At 39.9% G+C, this 20,849-nt stretch overlaps 1 protein-coding gene across 4 annotated transcripts in view; it reads right to left on the bottom strand.

The window, feature by feature from the left end:
* Nucleotides 1-20,849, bottom strand: part of ntm (neurotrimin) — a 452,357-nt gene that overhangs the window by 101,148 nt on the left and 330,360 nt on the right. For 2 of the 4 annotated variants that reach the window (XM_053846137.1, XM_053846136.1), the window contains exon 1: nucleotides 11,234-11,655. In XM_053846137.1, coding sequence (XP_053702112.1) covers nucleotides 11,234-11,406 — 173 coding nt within the window. In that variant the 5' untranslated portion in view covers nucleotides 11,407-11,655. Of the gene's footprint in view, nucleotides 1-11,233; nucleotides 11,656-20,849 lie in introns of those variants that run through there. The other 2 variants (XM_053846138.1, XM_053846139.1) reach the window with 2 other exon arrangements.

Raw genomic sequence — 20,849 nt, forward strand, 5'->3', positions numbered from 1 at the left:
CCTTTTTAATTTGCTGCTGAAAGCTCCTCGCCAGAAAAATAAGTGAGAGAAAGTAAGGCTGGATAGAAATGTAAGCCCGGCTGCATCATACAAGGTGAAAGAAAGAAAATTGAATTGTAGCTGGGAATAGTTAATGGCCCTTCTCCGAGATCAAATTATCAGCTTTCCAATCTTGTTCACCAGCATATGAGATGTAGAATGAATTCTCACTAAAGAGTGCCGCTTTGCTGAGAAATCCTGCGGTTGGCAGCAAAACAAGCAGGGAGTCAGTGACTTTTAAGCCCTCAGGAGTCAAATACAAATGGGTTGAAACTGTATGGAAATGATCAGTGCTGTCAAGGAGTCAGAGCGCCCCCTGTCGGACAGAGGTTGAAGGCGGTGCAACAGAGGTGTGACCAAGCGAGAGGCACCAGGCTTAGCCTTGAGGTTTCAGTTCCACGTCCAGGTGTTATGGAGCTTCACCAAGTGCTTTTGCAAGGGCAAATAGTCACATGTGAACGGCGTGCTATGGGTTTCTGTGAGAAACATTTGTAGGCAGATGCTAAATTATGGAAATATATCAAATGTCAGTCATGTTTTGAGACAAAGCATGACTTGTCAACATGCCATAGACAAACATCAGCATCAACAATGGATGCAGACATCCACTTGCAAATATGACGGAGTGAGAATGTGGTCAGAGCTCAGTCATCCAGCTGAGACTCAAAGCTGAAACACTCATACACATTGACTCGCCACACTTCTAATGAGGTACTCTCGCAAAGTGCATCTGGGAGGAGGCCCTTGTGCAGACGCTTAAAAAAAACACATTTTCAATCTGCAGCAGCTCATAATTTGCGATAAATATTTGCAAACAAAGATGGAGCTATTTCAAGCGCAAAATATTCATCATGTGCATTTCCAAAAAACATGCCAGTGTTGTGAGTTCAGTTTTTCAACGTTTCCAAGCGACTATTCAGACGGTCTTCACATTTTTTTTCAGACTCAAAACATTGTCATTCAAGGCACCGATCCGTAAGAGAGAAGTTAGTAGTCGTGCATTGTCCAGTATGTGCCTAGATTATGGTCTGCCTGCTCAGCCCGCCTACTGGTGCCGTTCATTAATGGCATCCTCGGGAGGCTGCTTGTCTTTTTCCTGTCCAGCCGAGTGGGCAGAGCCTTGGGAAATTAACACGCTCCTTTATTTAGTCCTGTAATGGTGCCTTTCATGTAGAAGTGCAGCAGTGACACACACCAGCAAGTTTTGATATGAAGAGTCATTCAGGACACGACAGGACACAGGGTTTCACTTCACTGTGCTGAGCTTTTCACTTTTCGACCTCTGGTCTCATTGAGAAAATGAAACGAGATAGCTGTTTGAATTTCTACATAACAATTGACTCACTGTGCAAAAGTAAAAGCGTTTAACTGACACTGCGCTTGTTAAACTACACTCTTTTATGAACTGAATATGAGTGACCAGTATCATGTCTTTCCTGCTCATGGCCGTAACGCATAGCCTAGTTTTTTACCTGCTTCTTTGATACTTGAGCCTTATTTTGCTGGGACAAATGAAATATTATTTCCTCAGCTGAGTAAATATTGTTGTCAAGGCTTTGTCCCACTACGTGTGAAGTGAGCGCCCTAACCCCACTTGCCAAAAAGTTGAAGTAAATCTATCATAAAAATTTGTAGATAGACGTCATGTCAGAAGTTTTCGCCTCTCAAGCACTTCATATCTAACCTATGTCACTCATTCACACTTTTGCACATTCCGAATAAACAAATAGCGGTAAATTATACATGTGTTATGAGTGTGTTATTTTGTCGATCAAATAAGGCAGCGTCTTATATTTTGTTTATTTGTACGCATATCTGCACATTTGTTATTTTGTCTCTCACACTTTTCATACTCAGGTCGAGTTGCCTTTTTTAATAAACAATCAACAATGATGTAATAAATAATGAACCAATAATATCCAAATTCAAGTGTCCACATCGGATTCCATGTGAAAAAACGTGGACCAGTGATCAACTGCGATATATCATTGTGTCATATCTTCTGAGAAAAAATATGAGAACCATATTTCAGACAAGTCTGATGATGTGAAAGGTTTCAAACATTCAAAAAATAGAGGTAGAGGCTGCCCGCTTTTTTTTTTGTTTATTTTTTTTTTCCAACCCACATTCTATAACTTGAGACGTCACGTCATCCTCACTGCCATGGCGCAATATATTGGTGTTGTGTAGGTAGACTTTTTCATCCTATACTGGCACTGAATACAGCCATTAGCACTGCATGTTGACGCATTAGGTTTCAAGTAAAGCACATGTAGCGCCTTCCGCGGAACATGTATAAAACAAACCATCAAAACAATAAACAGAGAACCAAAAGATAAACACTCATCATATAAACCCACAAAATGAGGCGTAGATTTCTTTTTACAAAATAGCTATCGCTTCTCTTCTTCTTAGATCAAAAAATAAATAAATGAATAAATCATTCAGTGATGTTGTTTGTTTTATTTTTCAAACAGATTAGCTCAAAATGGCTTTTTCAATTTTTTTGTTTCCTATTAATTTATCATTTGTTTGTTCAAAGTTTGAACTTAGTCCTCCATCATTGATCATTATCATTTTATTATCACTTTATGACCAAAGTTTGACAGTACTGTAAATTCTGGACGACAGAACTCACCAGAATATTAACCGAAGGAAAATAGATGGTCATACATCAGTCGCACCGGTCTACAAGCCGCAGGTGCAGTGGTGCTGTCTGAACTGTACAAAAGTCAGTGGTGCTTATAAATGCATGAGGATCACTTCTAAACCAGTTTTGAAAACGCAGTCCAGCATTGAAACTGACTCATGGAACTAACTGGGCAATGTTCTGAACTTGAATCATGAACTCCTCACATCTTTTATTTACATTAAAGCTCTAAGAACCTGCTGTTTACACCCGCGTGTCCGAAGTTCCGACAGCACAGCCGGTCTCAGCTGCTGCTTCTCGCCGCTCGCCCTCCCGGAGATCGGCTCTGTTGGCAGGGTTGCGGACAAGTGGGCCAAAAACTGCACATTTTGAGCGCTTTAAGGGAAATAAAACACCCGTGATTTCATCAATTTGATGTGGCGAGGCTCAATATTTTGTCAGCATGACGCTCTTTAGCACGTATAAATTACGGTAATTCTTGGGATGGTGCTGCAAGCTACGCGTAACAACATGTCAATCAGTATTTTAAGCTTCTCAAATGTACGTATAGGTCACAGTGACTTGGCACTGTCAGAAAGGAGGAAAGTCACCCAACCACTCCCCTGCGTGACGCTCCTCGTGCTGCCATCCCTGGAACAAGTATTTTGTACTACATTGCAATGGCTACGTGTCAACACTTAAGTCTGCCTTAGTCTGCCTTTATTCTCCAGAGGAGAATCAAATAAAATAAAATGCAGGACTATATTTCCAAGCTGACCTCCAACATTTTCAACAATTTCTGTTGTCGGAAATGCAACCCTTCGAAACCACAGCACGCACTGCTGACTCCCGACGAAGAAAGCCTGACACGTACATAAGTGCCAAACCACTAACTTGATAACTTGGTGTTTGTCAGCACGACACTTCTGCTACGCTGTCAAAATCTAGTCCTCATTATATCAGAGTTTTGCATTATGATTTTCAAGATGATTGAAGTAGTCGTACATGGTTGCTAGCTGACAGTCATCCGCGGGGGCCTTCAGGCGTGCAGTCAGGATCACTCTTATTATCATTATTTATACACCATCGCCAGGAATCAGGTCGTGGCGGAGTGAAACCACAAATAAAATAGCGACCTGGATTCTTTTATCGGGACAGACTCCTGGAAATGTTGCCAGCAGACATACACGCAACAGGAGCTTGTTAGTAGAGGGCGCAGCAGGGGGGCTCCTGTACCATTCCCACACTTTATAGGGATATCACATCCAAATATTCCCGGGAGAATAAAAAGCGAGGGAGAGATGGGATGCTGCCAGCCTGCTTTATGTCTCTGTTCTTTTCACCTTGCTCTCCAACCATATGTTGCCTAAATGTGATACTAAATTTTACGTTTAATGAGCCGGTAATCTCTCCGGACTGTTCCATTGTTTCATGTTTTAGTAGCAATTTCACATCTTTCACCGTTTGCCTGGCATTGGCAGAGAATATCTCATCACTTAAGCAGTCGCTCTGAGGCATGTTGAAGAGAAACCATCTTATATTATCAAGTCAAAACGATTATTTTTCACATGGAAAATGTGTTAAAGTCAATGTCCAAGAGCCACCTACTTCTAAGCCTGTTCTATGAAGCTTATGAAGCTTCATGAAACAGTGTCATTTTCAGTGCCCACCGAAATGAACAAAAAAATGATTGGATCTTAGCAGCTATTTCACATTGTTTTCAAACAGAGAGCGCCATCTACTGGCCACTGAAATTGGGATGCCGTTTCATGAAGCCTCATCAGACCATCTCCACATTATAAACAGTGTTTTGCCTCTATAAACTCATAATCAAACACCAAACGTTAAAAAATATATGAGGGTTAAATGCATGGCAAACTTGAGAATCCATTTTTGTGCAATAACAGAAAACCTTCAAGAGACAAAAACTCTTCCTTGTCAATCAATAAAGTTGCTGCTGACACGCATTTAACTGGCATCTAGCTTCACATCGACCTCCCCAGAGCATTTGTGTGATTTTTTTTTTAATTAAAACTATGACTCACATTTCAACCACACATTAGCTCCGTCTTTCTATTTTTTCGCACTGTTGTCTTGTTATCTTTGATCTTGTGATCACACTTCTTCTCCGGACATTTGTGTCATCGCTTCTTTTTCTCGACATCTGTGTCATCTTTCATCTCTGCATAAGTGTCAAGTTTTATCTCGACATCAGAGCAGGCTTTTTTTTTTTTTCTATTTTTCTCTCGACGCTACTGTTATCTACTTCCTCTAAATTTGTGTTGTCTCTTATCTCGACATTAGTGTCACTTTTATTCTGTTACAAATAAGCCACGCCACAGCTGAAGCGGGTGTCATCTGCATTTCCATCTCGGGCGCACTGTTAAAACTGCCAGTCTAATCCTGTTCTGGAACCAGGACCACATGAGGATGCAGTCTCTTTTACAGTTCCGACTATCTGAATATCTTCCGGGAGCACCATCCACAAGTTGGACTGGATAGATGGGAACTTTTTATGCCACTCCATCTCACACAGAATACCAGCTGCTGTATCTGTAAATATTTCTTACAATGTCTGGCTGTCTACTTGCAGGAGGAATCTGGCTCCATTCAAGCACTAGGATACAGTGTGGCAATGAAGAATGGAGTTCCTTTCACAAATCTCCCATTGTACCAGCAACATACTTGTCTGAAACAGTCGGAAACTCCTAAAGTTTAAATGTTCTGTAAGATTCAAACCTTCAGCCCTTATCCTCCGCCACCCATTGTCTTTTACTCATCTCACTCTTAAACCTTAAAAGGGCCACTTTCAGATATGTTTTTTTTCCAAACCCTCTGCCAAGATGGGAAGCATCCCAGTCACCTCTTAGCCTGGATACAACTCCATCAACTGACAGGCCAGAATTTTAAACACTGTCTGCAGTGCCGACCAATAAAATTGATATCTATTGACTAGTATGTCGGAATCTTTGTCGTACTAAATAAAATACCAATCTCTCTTCCTGTATTGTTCCTCATTTTTGCATCTGTTTTATCACAAACACGAGTCCCATCTTTCTTTCCTTTCGCATCTCCTTGAAAGTTTCCATGCACATTAATCTGCTTTTGCTTGCTCGAAAACATCTTCACAAATGGCTCAGCTTGATCCTTACAAGCAAGAGTTGACCTAGTTTTAAGTGTACCTTCATTGTGTTTTGCTGTCATTAATATCTAGGGTTGTAGTGCTCAAGATGACTGGTCTCAAGGCCACATTCCCATGACTGGATTTAGATCCGATTCAGTATTTTCTTTTTGGAAGACTGCCACCTACAGGCCGAGTAATATTCCATGACTGTTCCCACACAAACCTCACTTTGGTCATAAAGGGAGGAGGGAAAGCTCAGTCTGTCATCAAGCTGGCTCTCAGTGCAACATTAATATAAACAATAATTCACTTAATTTCCCTGCTGTGTGCGCTTCTTCTCCAACATTTTATGACTTTATAAAACAATTTCAGCTCCTAATTTTTCCAATGTTGGCACCACGGTGCCTCAAGTGATTCTATTGCTGCAGAGTTAACCTTGCCACCAACAAGAAGCAGAGCATTTCACAATTTGGTATGTTTTTTTTTTTTTTTTTTTTTTTTTTTTAAAGTATGACAATATCCGTGTTGCTTCAAGCCGCAGTTCTGAGTGCTGTCAGTTTTCCCTTGCTGACAGGAACAAGGACACTCATTATTATTATTATAATAAAAATGAATTAAAAAATTAAACAGGTTGAAATTTGGTAATATATATAAAAATGTTCTTAACATTCATGACACGGAGTCAAAGCTTTTTTTTTCCTAAGATTCAAAAATATTTAGTTTATTTATTTTCACTTTGTATTTTTCCTATCATTCTTTTTCATATTCAAACTTTGGTGGGAGAGTCAAAACTCTTTCTTTAAAAAAATGTTTCTCATACATAAAAAAAAAAAAAAAAATATATATATATATATATATATATATATATATATATATATATATATATATATATATATATATATATATATGGAGAGAGAGAGATTTTTTTAATGTATTTATCTCTTGTTTTTTCTTGTGTATTCAAAACTTGAGGGCAGCAGTATCCTCCCATAACAGTAAAGCCGTCTTTGCTCAAGCAAAGATGGACAATTGAATTGCACTAATACAGATAATCCATTAAAAAATATGCCTGCTTTTCATTCGAAAATGGAGACAAACCCCAGACTTTTCAACAGTGGTGATGCTGCTCTTGTGAGCACAGCCTATAAAGTTCATGGTTTCATGTGAGGACATTGTTGTCACACACTCAAAACAAGTCATAGTCTGGAACAGAACTGGGCAGAGCAGCCAGAGATGTTCGTTCTCTCTCTGTCCGATGGCACTCTCCCGAGTCAGTCACTGTCAATCACGATGTGATGAGTCATGTTTACAGAGCCGCCTGTTGGAGATCATTATAAACTTCCAACCTCTCAATGTGAGCTTTAGATTAAACTTCCTCGCAGGAGTGTGAGTGTGAGCGCGCACAGAGCACATGAAAGTGCCGCCGCAGAGACTGTGAATCAATTTAAGTCTGAACCAGCCTGGAGGACTGATATACATCACAGCGAGCTCAGACTCACCAGCTCCATCGACGTGCACCAGAGTCAACACTGGAGGAAGAATGATACTGCACAGCAATTCCAATATGGGCTGAGGAAATATGCTGCCACCATGAAGTAATGTGCTGCTTTCACAGTCAAATAAATACCTACTGCCTGTGAAACATACAACAACAGAACGCACTTTGCCTTTTCAACAGAGGCGGAACTTTTGCTGACTCTATTCATAAATTGAGACGTGAAACTGGAAACAACATTGAGGCGAGTGACAGAAAAATATCTCTTTGTGGATTAAAATATATTAAATAAAACTCACCCCCTTTTTTTTTTTTTTTTTTGAATGGACAGACTGTCCACAAGTGGTTAAATATACAGCGGTAGAACTTAAGTCCACGGTTAGAATACCAGTTCTAACAGTCAACTACCCAACAACCTGACATGTTTAGCACTGAACCCTTCTGTTTTTTGAATGAATGTTCACTTACACCTCTATTATAAGTGAATGTCCAACTATTAACTATGTCAAACTATCCAAAAAGAAGACTACTTACTCTACTTCATTTTTCCTTGTTTTGTTGAATTAAAATTCAAATTTTTCATCAATACAATGCTAAATATGTGTCAGGAACGACACATCTCTACCTCACATTTTATGATTCATTTGTGCTGGATATATTCTTTTTTCGGTAATATATATATACCGAACTATTTGTCAGCACCCTTATACACATGTACTGCAATATGAGCTTCATTCGTTACACAGTGTAACATCACGTGCCCCACAAGAATTAAAATACAAACAGTTTGTGATGCCATTAACAAGGACATAGAGAGTCAAAGGAAAGGCTCATCTGTTTGGATGGTCATTTTTCATTGCTTTTAAGTGAGGCTGCCACACTATAACAGCTATCAGAATAGTCACCTATGGGTTCATGAGTCAGCTACTTATGATGTTATCGCCCTCTTCATTGGCTCATTCCGCAGAGAGAGAATAAATAATTGACGGGCGACCAAAAACATCGAAGGTATGCAAGCATTTCTCAGTGGACCTCATTGGTCAAACCTATGTATCAAACACATTTTCTGTGGATATGCTTCAAATATAAAGTTTCCCTACAACATCTCTAAACAGGTGTTCACCGCAACATATTTTTTTCATCACTATTTGCAACAACGCAGTCTGACATGTTCGAGTGTCCCTCACAACACATGCCGACTAGACAACCAAATGTTAAAGTAGTCATATGTCATGTAACGGTACCCTTTGACATTGCTGTGATAGTTAAGAGGAAAAACAAAAGACACATTTTCTTTCACCTCGAATCAGCGGGTGTTCATACACCAACATCGAACGCCATCAATTCCTGAGCCGTCTCATGTCTCCTACATTTGCATTCAGGCGACGGATGGAACCGACGACATTATCAGACACAAAAAAAAAAAAAAAAAAAAACACAGCACAACAGGCTGAGGTCCTGCTCACTATGAGAGACACGTCCCCGGCATCTTCCTAAGACACTCGCTCCTCCACAGGCGCCGGAGACGCCGCAATCAGCATTATTCTGCCGAAACTGCAATACGGCCAGATGAATATTCAAGTCACAGGCGTGTTCACTCCTGACTTTATTAATGAAGCATTGTTCACGCTGGCAGCGGCGTCCAAAGTGGATATCGACCACAACGTTAGGATTTGTGTTATTAGAGCGATGTGCCGTAAATGTACTTATTATAAAGCCCCGTGTCGTGACTAATCTTATCGCGAGTGTTGCAATGTGATGGGAAGTAAAAAAAATAAAAAAAATGAAAGCAGATGGCAGAGGATTAAAATAGACAATAAGTGCTGACTCATGCAGGCGTGAAGGGCAAAAGAGAGAGGTATGAGTCTGGACTGAAGGATATACGTCCTGATAAACAGGGGACAGGTGATGTGGTTTTCATTCCATCCCATATAGTTAAAGTGCTGAGGAACATCAGCAACAGTGCAGCTGATACTGGTGCATGTAAATGATGAGAGTTGCTCAGTGGATGAAGATCAGATGAGGAGAGAGGAGATGACAGTGGGGTCTGTGATGGATGAGAGGCAGCTCCAGTGAAAGAGAAGCTTGATGGGACGGCGGTGAGCCACAGACCAAACGTTACAAGTTAGAGGTTGTGGATTTGGAGATGTTTTTATTGGGAGTGACTAGAGAGGACAACATGAGAAACGGTCTTGACCTTCATGGCTGAAGAGAATGATGTACTGGTGGAAGTGAATCCTCAAGGCAGGAGGATTGATTTGACTCTGGTGAGTGAGGGGCTTTTTATTTTACTTGTTCAAATGCTAGTGATAGATAGATAGATAGATAGATAGATAGATAGATAGATAGATGGTAGATAGATAGATAGACAGACAGACAGACAGACAGACAGAGAGAGAGAGAGGGATGGATGGATGGATGGATGGATGGATGGATGGATGGATGGATGGATGGATGGATGGATAGATAGATAGATAGATAGATAGATAGATAGATAGATAGATAGATAGATAGATAGATAGATAGATAGATGGATGGATGGATCATAGATAGATAGATAGATAGATAGATAGATAGATAGATAGATAGATAGATAGATAGATAGATAGATAGATAGATAGATAGATAGATGGATGGATGGATCATAGATAGATAGATAGATAGATAGATAGATAGATAGATAGATAGATAGATAGATAGATAGATGGATAAATAGATAGATAGATAGATAGATAGATAGATAGATAGATAGATAGATAGATAGATAGATAGATAGATAGATAGATAGATAGATAGATAGATAGATAGATAGATAGATAGATAGATAGATAGATAGATAGAAAATTATTTTGGTTGTAAAAAATAAAAAATACAAAAAATAAAAAATGGAAATAATGCATCTAAATGGTATCTGAATTAAAATATATAGATAGAAAAGTTAGAATTAGTAATGAATGATGAAATGGTTTTGACCTCATATATATGCTGTAAAAATAGAGCTAAAGAGCTCTGTGCCTCGAGAGGCATTTTGGTATCATTTCAATGTCTTGATATGTTCAGCTCATTTGAAAACGTGGCAAGCCAGTCTCAGAACTCCTTCACTTCTATAGAGTGTGAAAGAATTGCTACAGTAGTTGGTCTTAGCAGCTGTGTGTCCCGGGTACTATGAACTTGCTTCACCCATTTTCAATCGAAAATCTCGATCTTTCAGGAATGAGATTAAGCGTTCACAAAAAAAATGAGAAAACCCAGCTGTCATGCAATGTTTCAGTTTGACCTGGAGCTCAACAGTTTGTTTACATTACGTCCATCAGTAGACATGTTGTCTCCACCTGATGTCATCTCACCTTAGCATCTCAGGATATTGTATTGCACAACATGACGCTAAACTGTACCAACTTTGAGGACGACGCTGACTTCTACCTTATGCAACTTAAAAAAAAAAAAAAAAAAACCTCCAAGGAAGGAAGGAAAAAATAGGTCATTATGAACTATACTGAATCATTGAGAAGGACTAATAATAATATCAATGATAGTTGCACAAAAGGAAATTAAAGTTGAGCTCTGAAATTGACACTGAAGCCCGTATTGGGTTCCTCTCCTTCTCCACCAGGGAGTATAAACTTCCACACATTTTTTTTTTTTTTTTTTTACAGGGCACATTCCCGACTGCACTTGAAGGCAACATAAATCCCTGCATGTCCAGTAAGCCTCTAAAGGGGGGGCAGAGAGAGGGGAAAGGTCACCAACAGACTGCGTCGCGCTCTGATAATCTCATATCCACTGTCTGCTGCAGCCGACACAAATTCAACTTTACGCATGAATATTCTCTCCTGCACAGCCCAAACAATCTTGAACAAACATATGAAAAAGTCGCAACGCTTGAGACGGGAAAACAAGTCGCACAAGTTGGCGCACGCAGGCGGCTGAGCAGGCGCGCACTCACCTGAGGAAGACCGTCTCTCCTTGCCGGACTGTGATGTTGTCCATCACCTTGTTGTCGGACTGGGAGTCCCCCTGACTGCTGACCGGCAAACCTGCGGGCAGAAGAAGCAATATCCTCAGGGAGAGCAGAGCGGAGCATTTGGACCAGGAAAAAAAGTATCCGCGCGGAGTCATAGTCTTCAGCTTTTCCCAGGTAGATTCGGGATAATCATAGAAGTGGGAACAAAAAACTTTCTCCAAAAAAGGAAAAAAAATATATGTATGTATTGAGGAAAATCCCAGAGCGAGACAAGCAGCCGTTTTTCGCCGCGTCAACGGTCCCCTGGAGATTATTCACCCCCTGTTCATGAGTCTTAATCCAAACAAAGCTGGTGTCCAGGTAGTGAGCCGCGGTGCGCAGGAGACGCGCTCGACCTGATCTGGCTGGGAACGCGGAGGAGGAGAGATCCCTCCTCACTGACACCCGCTGCTCCACACTTCTTCACGAACTCCAGACGCGTCAAGCGATGACAAGCGTGCCAGCGATTTTTTTATTTTTTTCTTGACGTCAACATTTGATCACAAAAAAAATAAATAAATAAATGGTGCGTTAAACCGCAGAAAATAGATAGCAGTGTTTTCTTAAAAGAAAATAAAGCTTATCCAATTATTTTATCTTATATGTTCCTCCCCTTTTTTTCTACTGTATTTTTGTTTACTCATAACAAATTTGTATTGCAAGTTGTAGAACAACTGAATCATTATTTTATCATATTATTAATTTTAGTGCCACAATAGACGCTTGAACAGCATTTATATTATTTATAAAACAGTCAGAAAATGATGTAAAATCTCACTCTTTTACCTTCCTGAGTGACTGTCTTAAAATAGGACAATGTTTATTCACCTTACTTTCTAAATGGGAGGATGAACTCCATTGCCATATTGAGGCATTGAGTGAACTCAGTTATTGTGTCGGTAATAAAGCCCTGTTGAATGTGAACGATGACTGACATTCTCATGAATACAGAAAAAGCTAATTATAGCAGAAACCCAGAGAAATCCTCAGTGTCTTCCTCTGCCGGTGAGCATTCACGCTGACTGGCTCAATGCAGGCAGCAGACTGAGATTCACTTGAGATATCAAGAAAAGCATGGGTGACCTTTTTTTCTAAATCTGCAGGCGGGATCCGTCCACTGACCAGCCTCGAGAGCCTGATGCCAGCTCGGGAATGATAAACGTATATGTAATCCGCATTTAAAGGTTTAGGCTTTAGAATTTTTGTGGACTTTATTTTAATCTTATTTGTCACAACGGCACAAAAAAAGTAAATCCTCAACTCAAACCATGAAGCAGAAGCTAAACTTAACTTTGGCCACTCTATTTATTTATTTGTTTATTTCTGTATGGGGTGAAGAACAACTGTTTTTATGGTCAACTATGTTGTTAAAATAAAAACAAGGTTTTTGTCACTGTAATGAAGACAACAGAAATGTCAATGACACCTGAAGGGCAATAGAGTGCCCCCTGCAGGACACCTATCAACATCAACTGAGCTGCACAGTCTGCAACAGCACCATCCGTTCTCCAGTTGAAGCTTCTACCTAGCTTCATTCCTCCTCTCTCCAGCTCATGCTTTCGTCAGCTTCTCCAACTCAAATTCACTTTCCCAAAAAATAACCAAATCCACTACTGATGGGGAGCTGAGGCTTCATGAAACAACGCCCTCATATTCAGAGCTTAATAGGTGGCGCTCTCCGTTTAAAAATGATAGGATATTGCTTTTTGGATCCATTGAGTGTCAAAATAAAGACGTTGTTCGTGAAGTCTCATGAGCGCATCACAGGCAAACTCTCTCTGGGTATGTTGTCCTTAAAATGAAAGCACCACATTTGAAAATAATACAACAAAAAAAAGCAAATTATGTTCTGTTCAAACGCACAGTAAATATGTCATAGTATCATTCCATCTATTCATATATATGGAGGGAAGACAGTAAACATTTGGTCTAAATGCACAGGCTGTTTCTCTGTTTTCAAACATGGTTGTTGCATGCAGATGTCATTTCCCACAGTCTTCAACAAAAACATTTTACAGTCATCGCTATTCATCAATAAATGCCATTCAATTTCTTTTCAATCTAGGCGCCGCATTTATTGCGACGTCTAGATTGAAGCTGCCTGCAGCCTGAAATGAATAAGCGACTATTCCTTACGCCTCCTGTGCTCAACACGTGCTGATTTACTGATCTGCGTCTGCTTGCGTCTGCGCTGCTGGCGGCCCACTCAGAGGTCTCGTGTTGTCGTCGGTGCGTGATTTCATAAAACGTCCTCTTCTGGTGCCTACGCAACGTAAACCCAGCAGGATCAAAACATGTCGGCGCTAAACTATATGTTTCACTTCTGATGTCTGACAGACTTGTTTCAGAGAGCCTGTTTTCCTGTCAGAGAGGAAACGTCAAATGTTCAACATTTTAGTCATCAAATTATTTTCAGCTGACAAAAAAAGGAGGCACTTTTTCACCTGGAATGACCGCGTTCACATCAACCCATCCTCACTCCCATGGCATAACATACTTGGGGAAGCCCACTTTTGCGTCCTATACAGACGAAAAAGGAGCTTTCAGCGTAGAATGTTATGCACAGGTGTGTCAATAGCCTAAAAGAACATTTTCCATCGGTACCGTTCCAGGCAGGGCGGAGTGTACTTGCGTTTCACAGGGTTACATGGAGCATCTCTTCACAGAACAAGACTGGATGTCAGTTGCTATTTATAACTTCTAACATGGCTCGCCTTCTTAGTGACAACACTGAAAAACATCATGACTAAAACAAGTCGATTTAAAAGCCATTGAAACATAAAATGTCTGTATAAAAGTCACATTTAAGCCTACATTCATAAATACCAAAAATAGTCTCAGGCGATGTTTGTTCCTCAGACATGGGCCGTTGAAACTAAAAGAAGCTTCTCTATGGGGTTTTGTATGAAACGACAATAATAACCACAGCAAAAATACTGCAATAATACTTTCAAAGTACCTCTGCAAATCCCATATTAATGCGTATCACAGTGTTTTCTTCCTTTTCTTGATGACTCTGCTATTGAGTGTGTTTGGTTCGGTCAAAAATGAAAATGACTTGAGACCAAAACGTTGTCCGATGCTTCAACTGTAACTCTGTGAGGACATCCATGATGACATAGTGAGGAAAACATATGAGAAAAACTCCTGCCCCAGCACCAAGAACAAAGTCACGCCATTATGCCTTATGGGTATATGAGAAGCTGAATAATAAACCAATTGCTCATTGTGTTTGCCTGCTTAATCCTCACCCAGCTACCTCTTTATTTCCATTTTCCATCTTAAAATATCAGAGCGAGAACGTTTTTTTAATGACATATTACAAGAAATTGATGAAGTGGTTGTCAGTGGCAACTGCCAAAGTCCACGTGAGGTGGTGTTAATTACAGTCGTGTCAGGTAACAAGCTGTCATAAAGAAAGAGGAAAGGGCGGAATGGTAAGATTATTTTTAAATCAATGACTCATGCTCACAGCTAGCAGGTGGGCTGCAGACATGGGAGACACATGAGTGGAATCACCCATTGTAGTGCAGATAGAGGTGTCAGTGGACGGCCGCAGGTTCTAAGTCCAGTCAGGTATTTTAGAGAAGGAAACAATATAGTTTGATGACGTTAAAACACACCATTTCTATTGAAATAGAAATATTATTCATTCACATTTGTGTTTTGTTATTCAGTATGTGCAGTTCATTTTACCTTAAAAGGTTAAAAAAACTAGCAAAAACAGACAACTGACAAATGTTGTCATGTTGTTGTTCGTGGATCCAGATGGTAACACGAAACACCTCCAACATGCAACCATCTGCTCACTGTCCAAATATATATATATATATTTTTAAATATTTTCATGTGTTCATTAGCTATCTTGCCAGAAGTCGGACATGTAAAAGTCCTGTTTGAGGCTTGGAAAATGGAAGTACTTTACTTAGGCCAGAGTCTTGCTTTCATTATCGGCGTTCACAAGGTTAAGCCTCTCTGGAGAGCGTTTTCATATATTCTCTGCAGCCTCTAAATTATTAACAGTCAGCAGAAAAATCCCAACATTTGCGAGTCCAAACATAAGTGAGCAGAGAATGCAGAATCCTTCCATGGAAATGATAAAGTGAGGAGCCTCCTAATAAAGCAGGAATCCACTCAGCTTTATAGGAACGAACTAAATACACATTGCTGTTAAAAAGAATTGTGTGTAGCACTATTGTCTGCTGCCATTTCTTTGACACCTTGATGGTGTCACTACTAATGTATTAAGTATATTAAAGCTCAGCAATTGAAAGTTAAAGCTGCGATAAATTCTGAACTGAGTTTTAGCAAGATGTGCAAGATTTTGCAGGGTATTCGGTGCTGAAATCTGTGCTACATCAGAAGATCCACAGCAGCCCCAGACCAACGTCAACATCTATTATGAACGTGAAAGGCAGCGCCACGAGTGAATGGAACTCAAGGACAGAGCTACGCAAGTCTCAGCATCAATTCTGAATTATGTTCCTTCATACCACGTTCCTGCCTACACAAAGGCATGAGAGCCTCACAAACATTTATCTGGATGCTATAGAAAGTTTACTTCCCATCAGGTGATTTTCAAGTACAATTGGCAGTGGAGATGAAGACTCACACCGCTATTCAAAACCGGTCCTACAGTATTCTCAATATATATGATAAGAAAATGAAATAATTAAACAAATAAAATGTGGACATTCATGTGTGAAAACATCTTCATTCTGCTGAATTTTCCCTACTCAACTGCGTAGTTCGAGGTCAGTCTAAATGGAAGACAAGTCTAGTGATAACAGCAACAAAGCTTGAGTTTATACCAATAAAATGTCATGAAAATGACTGTGGAAGGTGCATCGATAGCAGAGTGTTGAGCATGGTCATCCACATCACCTGAGACACTGAAGCCCATATGAGGTTTCATGAATCAGTTCCCTCATTTTTCAACCATCCCCATTAAGTGGCACTCTGCTTTAATGTATTTATTTAAGTATTTATTTAATACTTATTTAATGGGCCACTAAAGCTTCATGAAACAGTCATTTTATGTTGATGTTCCTCCTGTACTACCATAAAATATTTGGTCAAAATGATCCAGAAGGCTGTGAAAATGACACAGCTTTGTGAAGCCTCAACTTATCGCAGCAACATATTTTATTTCTGGGCATGATCGGGAGGAACGGTGGCACGGAGGAGATGGAACCAATTCAAAAGAACAAGCAAGATCATTGTTGACTTCAGGAGTAGACAGACCCATTCACAACATGTCACATCCTGGTCTCCAAACTTGACTCAAAAATGTTTCCTGATGGGTCAAAGCAAAGTAGGGGTGGCTGGGGTTGACATTTCCCCCTGTAAATCTTACAAATAACAGTTTATTTTATTTTATTTTTGCCAAAAGAAACACGGTGCGTTCCATAGCTGCCCAATATTCTTTTATAATGCATTGTGTGTATGACATGACTAATACTGACCTTGAATCTGAATGTTAAGAAGCGCAAGATGTGTTGTGAAGACAACTATCCACTTCTGTCTGAGCTGTCAAACGCATTCATGGAGTCAGGATTTTTGATACATCTGGACAAAAGCCTGAGCAAGAGCACCGGCTGTCGTATTAAGTCCAGATGTATATGAGCCAGAGCTTCTGCGAGCGGATGGTCAGTGACACAATCAGATCTCAGCAGCAGCTCTTCACTCTGATCCCTCCTGATGACATCCAGATGGTCATCCTCCATCTCTAAGACCCCCTCAATCTGTCATGGGAAGTCACATAATGAAGTCTCTGCTGCGGGTGGAATATCACCTTGCCCTTCACGAGTGAGATTCAAGAACTTGGAAGCAGCAGCGATTTCAAATGCAGAGTAAATCTCACATTAATCAAACTCTTTTCTCTCATTGTCGAATTAAGCTTGGGTTCGGTAATTGGACCTCTGGGGAGTATGGCCAGAGTGTTTTCACTAGATTTCCCTATAGTGTCTGCCAGCGATCGTAGGTCCATGTTATTGTGCTGGAGTACTTGCAGATGCAGAAAACACTTGACTTGAAGGTGCAGCGCCCCGAGACGTGTCTGAAGAAACAGTGGTGATAGAAGCTTATGGAGAGGCTCAGTGAACCCCACGACACACGCATGCAGCGAATCCCAGACCTTCAAGTCCTCAATATGAATCTGTTCACATTGTTACCTCAATAAAATAAATGAATAAAAGTGGGAACCGCATCCAGTCTGCAAGGTTGTCAAAGAAAGGAAAACTAACAAAATATCAAAAACTGGGATTGTAAATCATTTTTGTTCACTTAAAAAAATAAGAAAAAAGAAACTGAAACAAACAAAATTAATAGCAAAATTGTCCTTCATATTCATCTTATTTAATTTATTAGTTTTGAAATGATATGAATGGATTTATTTAGGCTCGGCTGGTTTTACGACAGCTGTTGGGCAGGTGCAGGGTTGGGTTGAGGACCTGACCTTACAACACTAGACCAGCACGATGGTGGAAGATGGGAGAAAGTGTCATCTTTCCAAACGTAATACTTTATTTTCAAAGGTGTCTTTACTTCAATCATTATTAGTGACCTATTTCAATATTTAATCTTGTTCCAATTCCCCATATTGAAGGGAGAAAAACACTTAAAACCCACTCAAAAAGAAGAATTTAAACCTGGCTGCCTTGTAACCAGTGTTGCACATTGAATATGATCACTTTTAATATCTAATTTGGATGGTAAAAGCTGTTGTAGTTGTCATAGCTTGGCAGCACTAAGTTACATAATACATGCATTCTATTGCTCCAAATGAATTTTTGATTCTTAAATGTGCTTTATATATTATGTGTAAACAAAAAGACTCTCCCTATGGTTCCATCTTAGTGTGTCTTTGTGTGGAATTGCAGTCGAAACGGATGCCAAAAAAACTAGTTATCTAGCTTGAGTCGTGGCTCAGCACAACACTAACTTAGTTGTCGTTGTTACTCACCCAAGCACTGAATTTCCCCGTGGAAAATGATTACATAAATAAATAAATTCCATCGTTCCAAAATAGATATAGAGTCTTATCTGGGAAATATGAGAAATTATCGAATCAATGGCACACTGCATTCCATGAGATACACAACTGATGGCACAGACCGACTGACTGCAGAAACTGACTTTATAACCGCGGCTAACCATGAACAACGAAAAACATGTGGTTCTGGTTGTGAAGGAGGGGAACGCTACACATGATCACGGGATGCCAGAAGGAGCGAGAAGACATCTTGACACAAAGTGTGTCAGTGCTTCTAAACGTCAGAAGTATGACAGATATAACTTGTCTACACAACCATTTAAAATTGTATTTTCATGCACAGCTACTCCAGTATGCGGGATTTGAAGGAAGAAAAAAATAAAAAATGAAGTACACTAGTGCACCTTTAACAGTTACACATTGATCGACTGAAACAAATAGTCTTAGGGCTGGTTGTTAAATTATTTTGGTGAACTCCATTTGGAAATAGCTATAGGACACACTGGACATCTGGGCTTGTCTTGAGTTTCCTCTTTTCCTGTATTTTTTTTCTTTTTTTCTATTGGAGTTAACACTGGTGTTCCACAAAAACTCATGTTTTTCTCCCCAAAAGCACAACTTTTTGGGATGGTTAGACAAAAATGCTTGTTTCGCGAAGGGAGTTATGTCATGGCCACCGCCTCGCCATTATGTCTCGGTTCCTGGTCGCATGCCATCCGCCATTTTATTATGTCTCCAAAGTATTTTCCATTCTGTTCGACTTGTTATTGTTGCTATTCTTCTGCACATTTTGCAGAGAACACAATATATTTTGTGCATGCACCACACCCTTGTGTTTTTTGTTTCAGCATTAGATCATCACAAACACGCCCAACATAGTTTCTTTGAAAATGCGAGGGGAAAATCTGAAAAAACTGTCAGTCTGTAGGCTTCCATCTAACTGTGAAATTTCCAGTGGAATTACAGGTAAAACAGATGTTACAAACGTAGCAACCTCAGATAGTGTTAGCTCTCGTAGCTTGAGTCGTAACCTAGCATTGCAGAGTTTCATCTGGTCTCCAATAATGACAAACTACCTTGTTTTCCCCAATAAAAAATATGAATAATAAAGTGAAGCAGTCATTTCAATATCGCCTCTAGTAATGAGTCGATGTCCTGCTAGAACAGATTATTTTGTTTTGGCTACCTTTGTGGTGTTCATGTATCACTCATGATGTCTAACAATGTGGTGATTTACAAACAATATCATTAAGTTGTGTTGAGAGGACTAACTGCGTCGTGTAAATGTGTTTGGTGACTGGATGGTGTCTTTATTAGCATGCATAACACACTCGCACACACATAATTCAATAAGAATTTCCTCTTGAATATGCATGAAACAGCCCTTGCCATTAAAGAAGAAAAAAAGTTGCGGAGGCTGGGAGGCTTTGCATAAACTGGTTAATGTATTATTAGTCACACTAAACCATTCCTGCAGGAGAGCTTGCACACTCTGGATTTTGTCAACAATAAGAATATAACCACAAAATAATTAGATGTGTGCACCTTGCTGCCTTAAGCTGACATTTTCTAAAGCTTTAGTGGGAAAAGAAAACTACGGAGAGCTGCAGAAATGTGCTCGCCTTATTCTAGGAGTGTGTGTGTGTGTGTGTGTGTGTGTTTGAGTGTGTCCCTATTGAAAAGAAATGCTGATATGAACAAACAAACAAGCCCAAACCATTGCATTTACCGTGTGAAGAGCTGTTGCCTGGTGTCACATGGTGGGTTTCTTGTCCGATTTTTTCCCGGGGATTAGAGCATGAAGCTTTTCCTGCATCCCTCCCTTGCTAGCATCAGCACCCAGCTGTGACATAAGCAGCGTCCACTTGTCATCCTAAACTTTCGCATCAGAACACTAGACAGCGTGAGGCGGTATTTGAAAGGGAGTTTTGAACCGAAGTTTTGATATTTCAAGCTTCACAAAATGAGTTAGGACAATGAGTCGAACATTCCGATTTTTATTTTGAAGTAATGTGAGACAAATTTGGGTCATTAAACAGACTTTCGTAAAGGACACCAATGTTCCGCCTTTCTAAGGCATCATTTTTGAACTTTCTATTTCCCATATTGCTTGTGCTCCACCTCATAGCAGCAGTGTGGAGCGTTCAAATGCACTCTGAATTGTCGGGTAATAGCAGCGCTTGCATCCTCCAAATGACTCCCATCTACCAATTCACTGTGACTCCAAATTAAAATGGATTGCTAATTTCTCAAGCTAGTGGCAGCCTATGATGATGCAACCATGCAATAACCTGGGTTCAGGGCAGATACTGAGATAAACACCTTTGTTAAAATAAGTAATACGACGTTATTTTTGTACCTCTCATATTTTAACTTCATATATTTCGCTGTACATCTTTGGGTGCCTTGTCATTCTTTTATTGTATGCTGGTTCTACACAGTAATTTCCCAAATAGGGATCAATAAAGTCCATCCGTTGGAATGACGAAAAAAATCCTTGTACGTTGAATCTGACTTGGTCTTTAAACAGAGTTTTATTTAGATCATTTGATCGTCCGCCCCAGT

Source organism: Synchiropus splendidus, chromosome 17 (assembly GCF_027744825.2).
Source record: "Synchiropus splendidus isolate RoL2022-P1 chromosome 17, RoL_Sspl_1.0, whole genome shotgun sequence".
Classification (NCBI taxonomy): Eukaryota; Metazoa; Chordata; class Actinopteri; order Syngnathiformes; family Callionymidae; genus Synchiropus; species Synchiropus splendidus.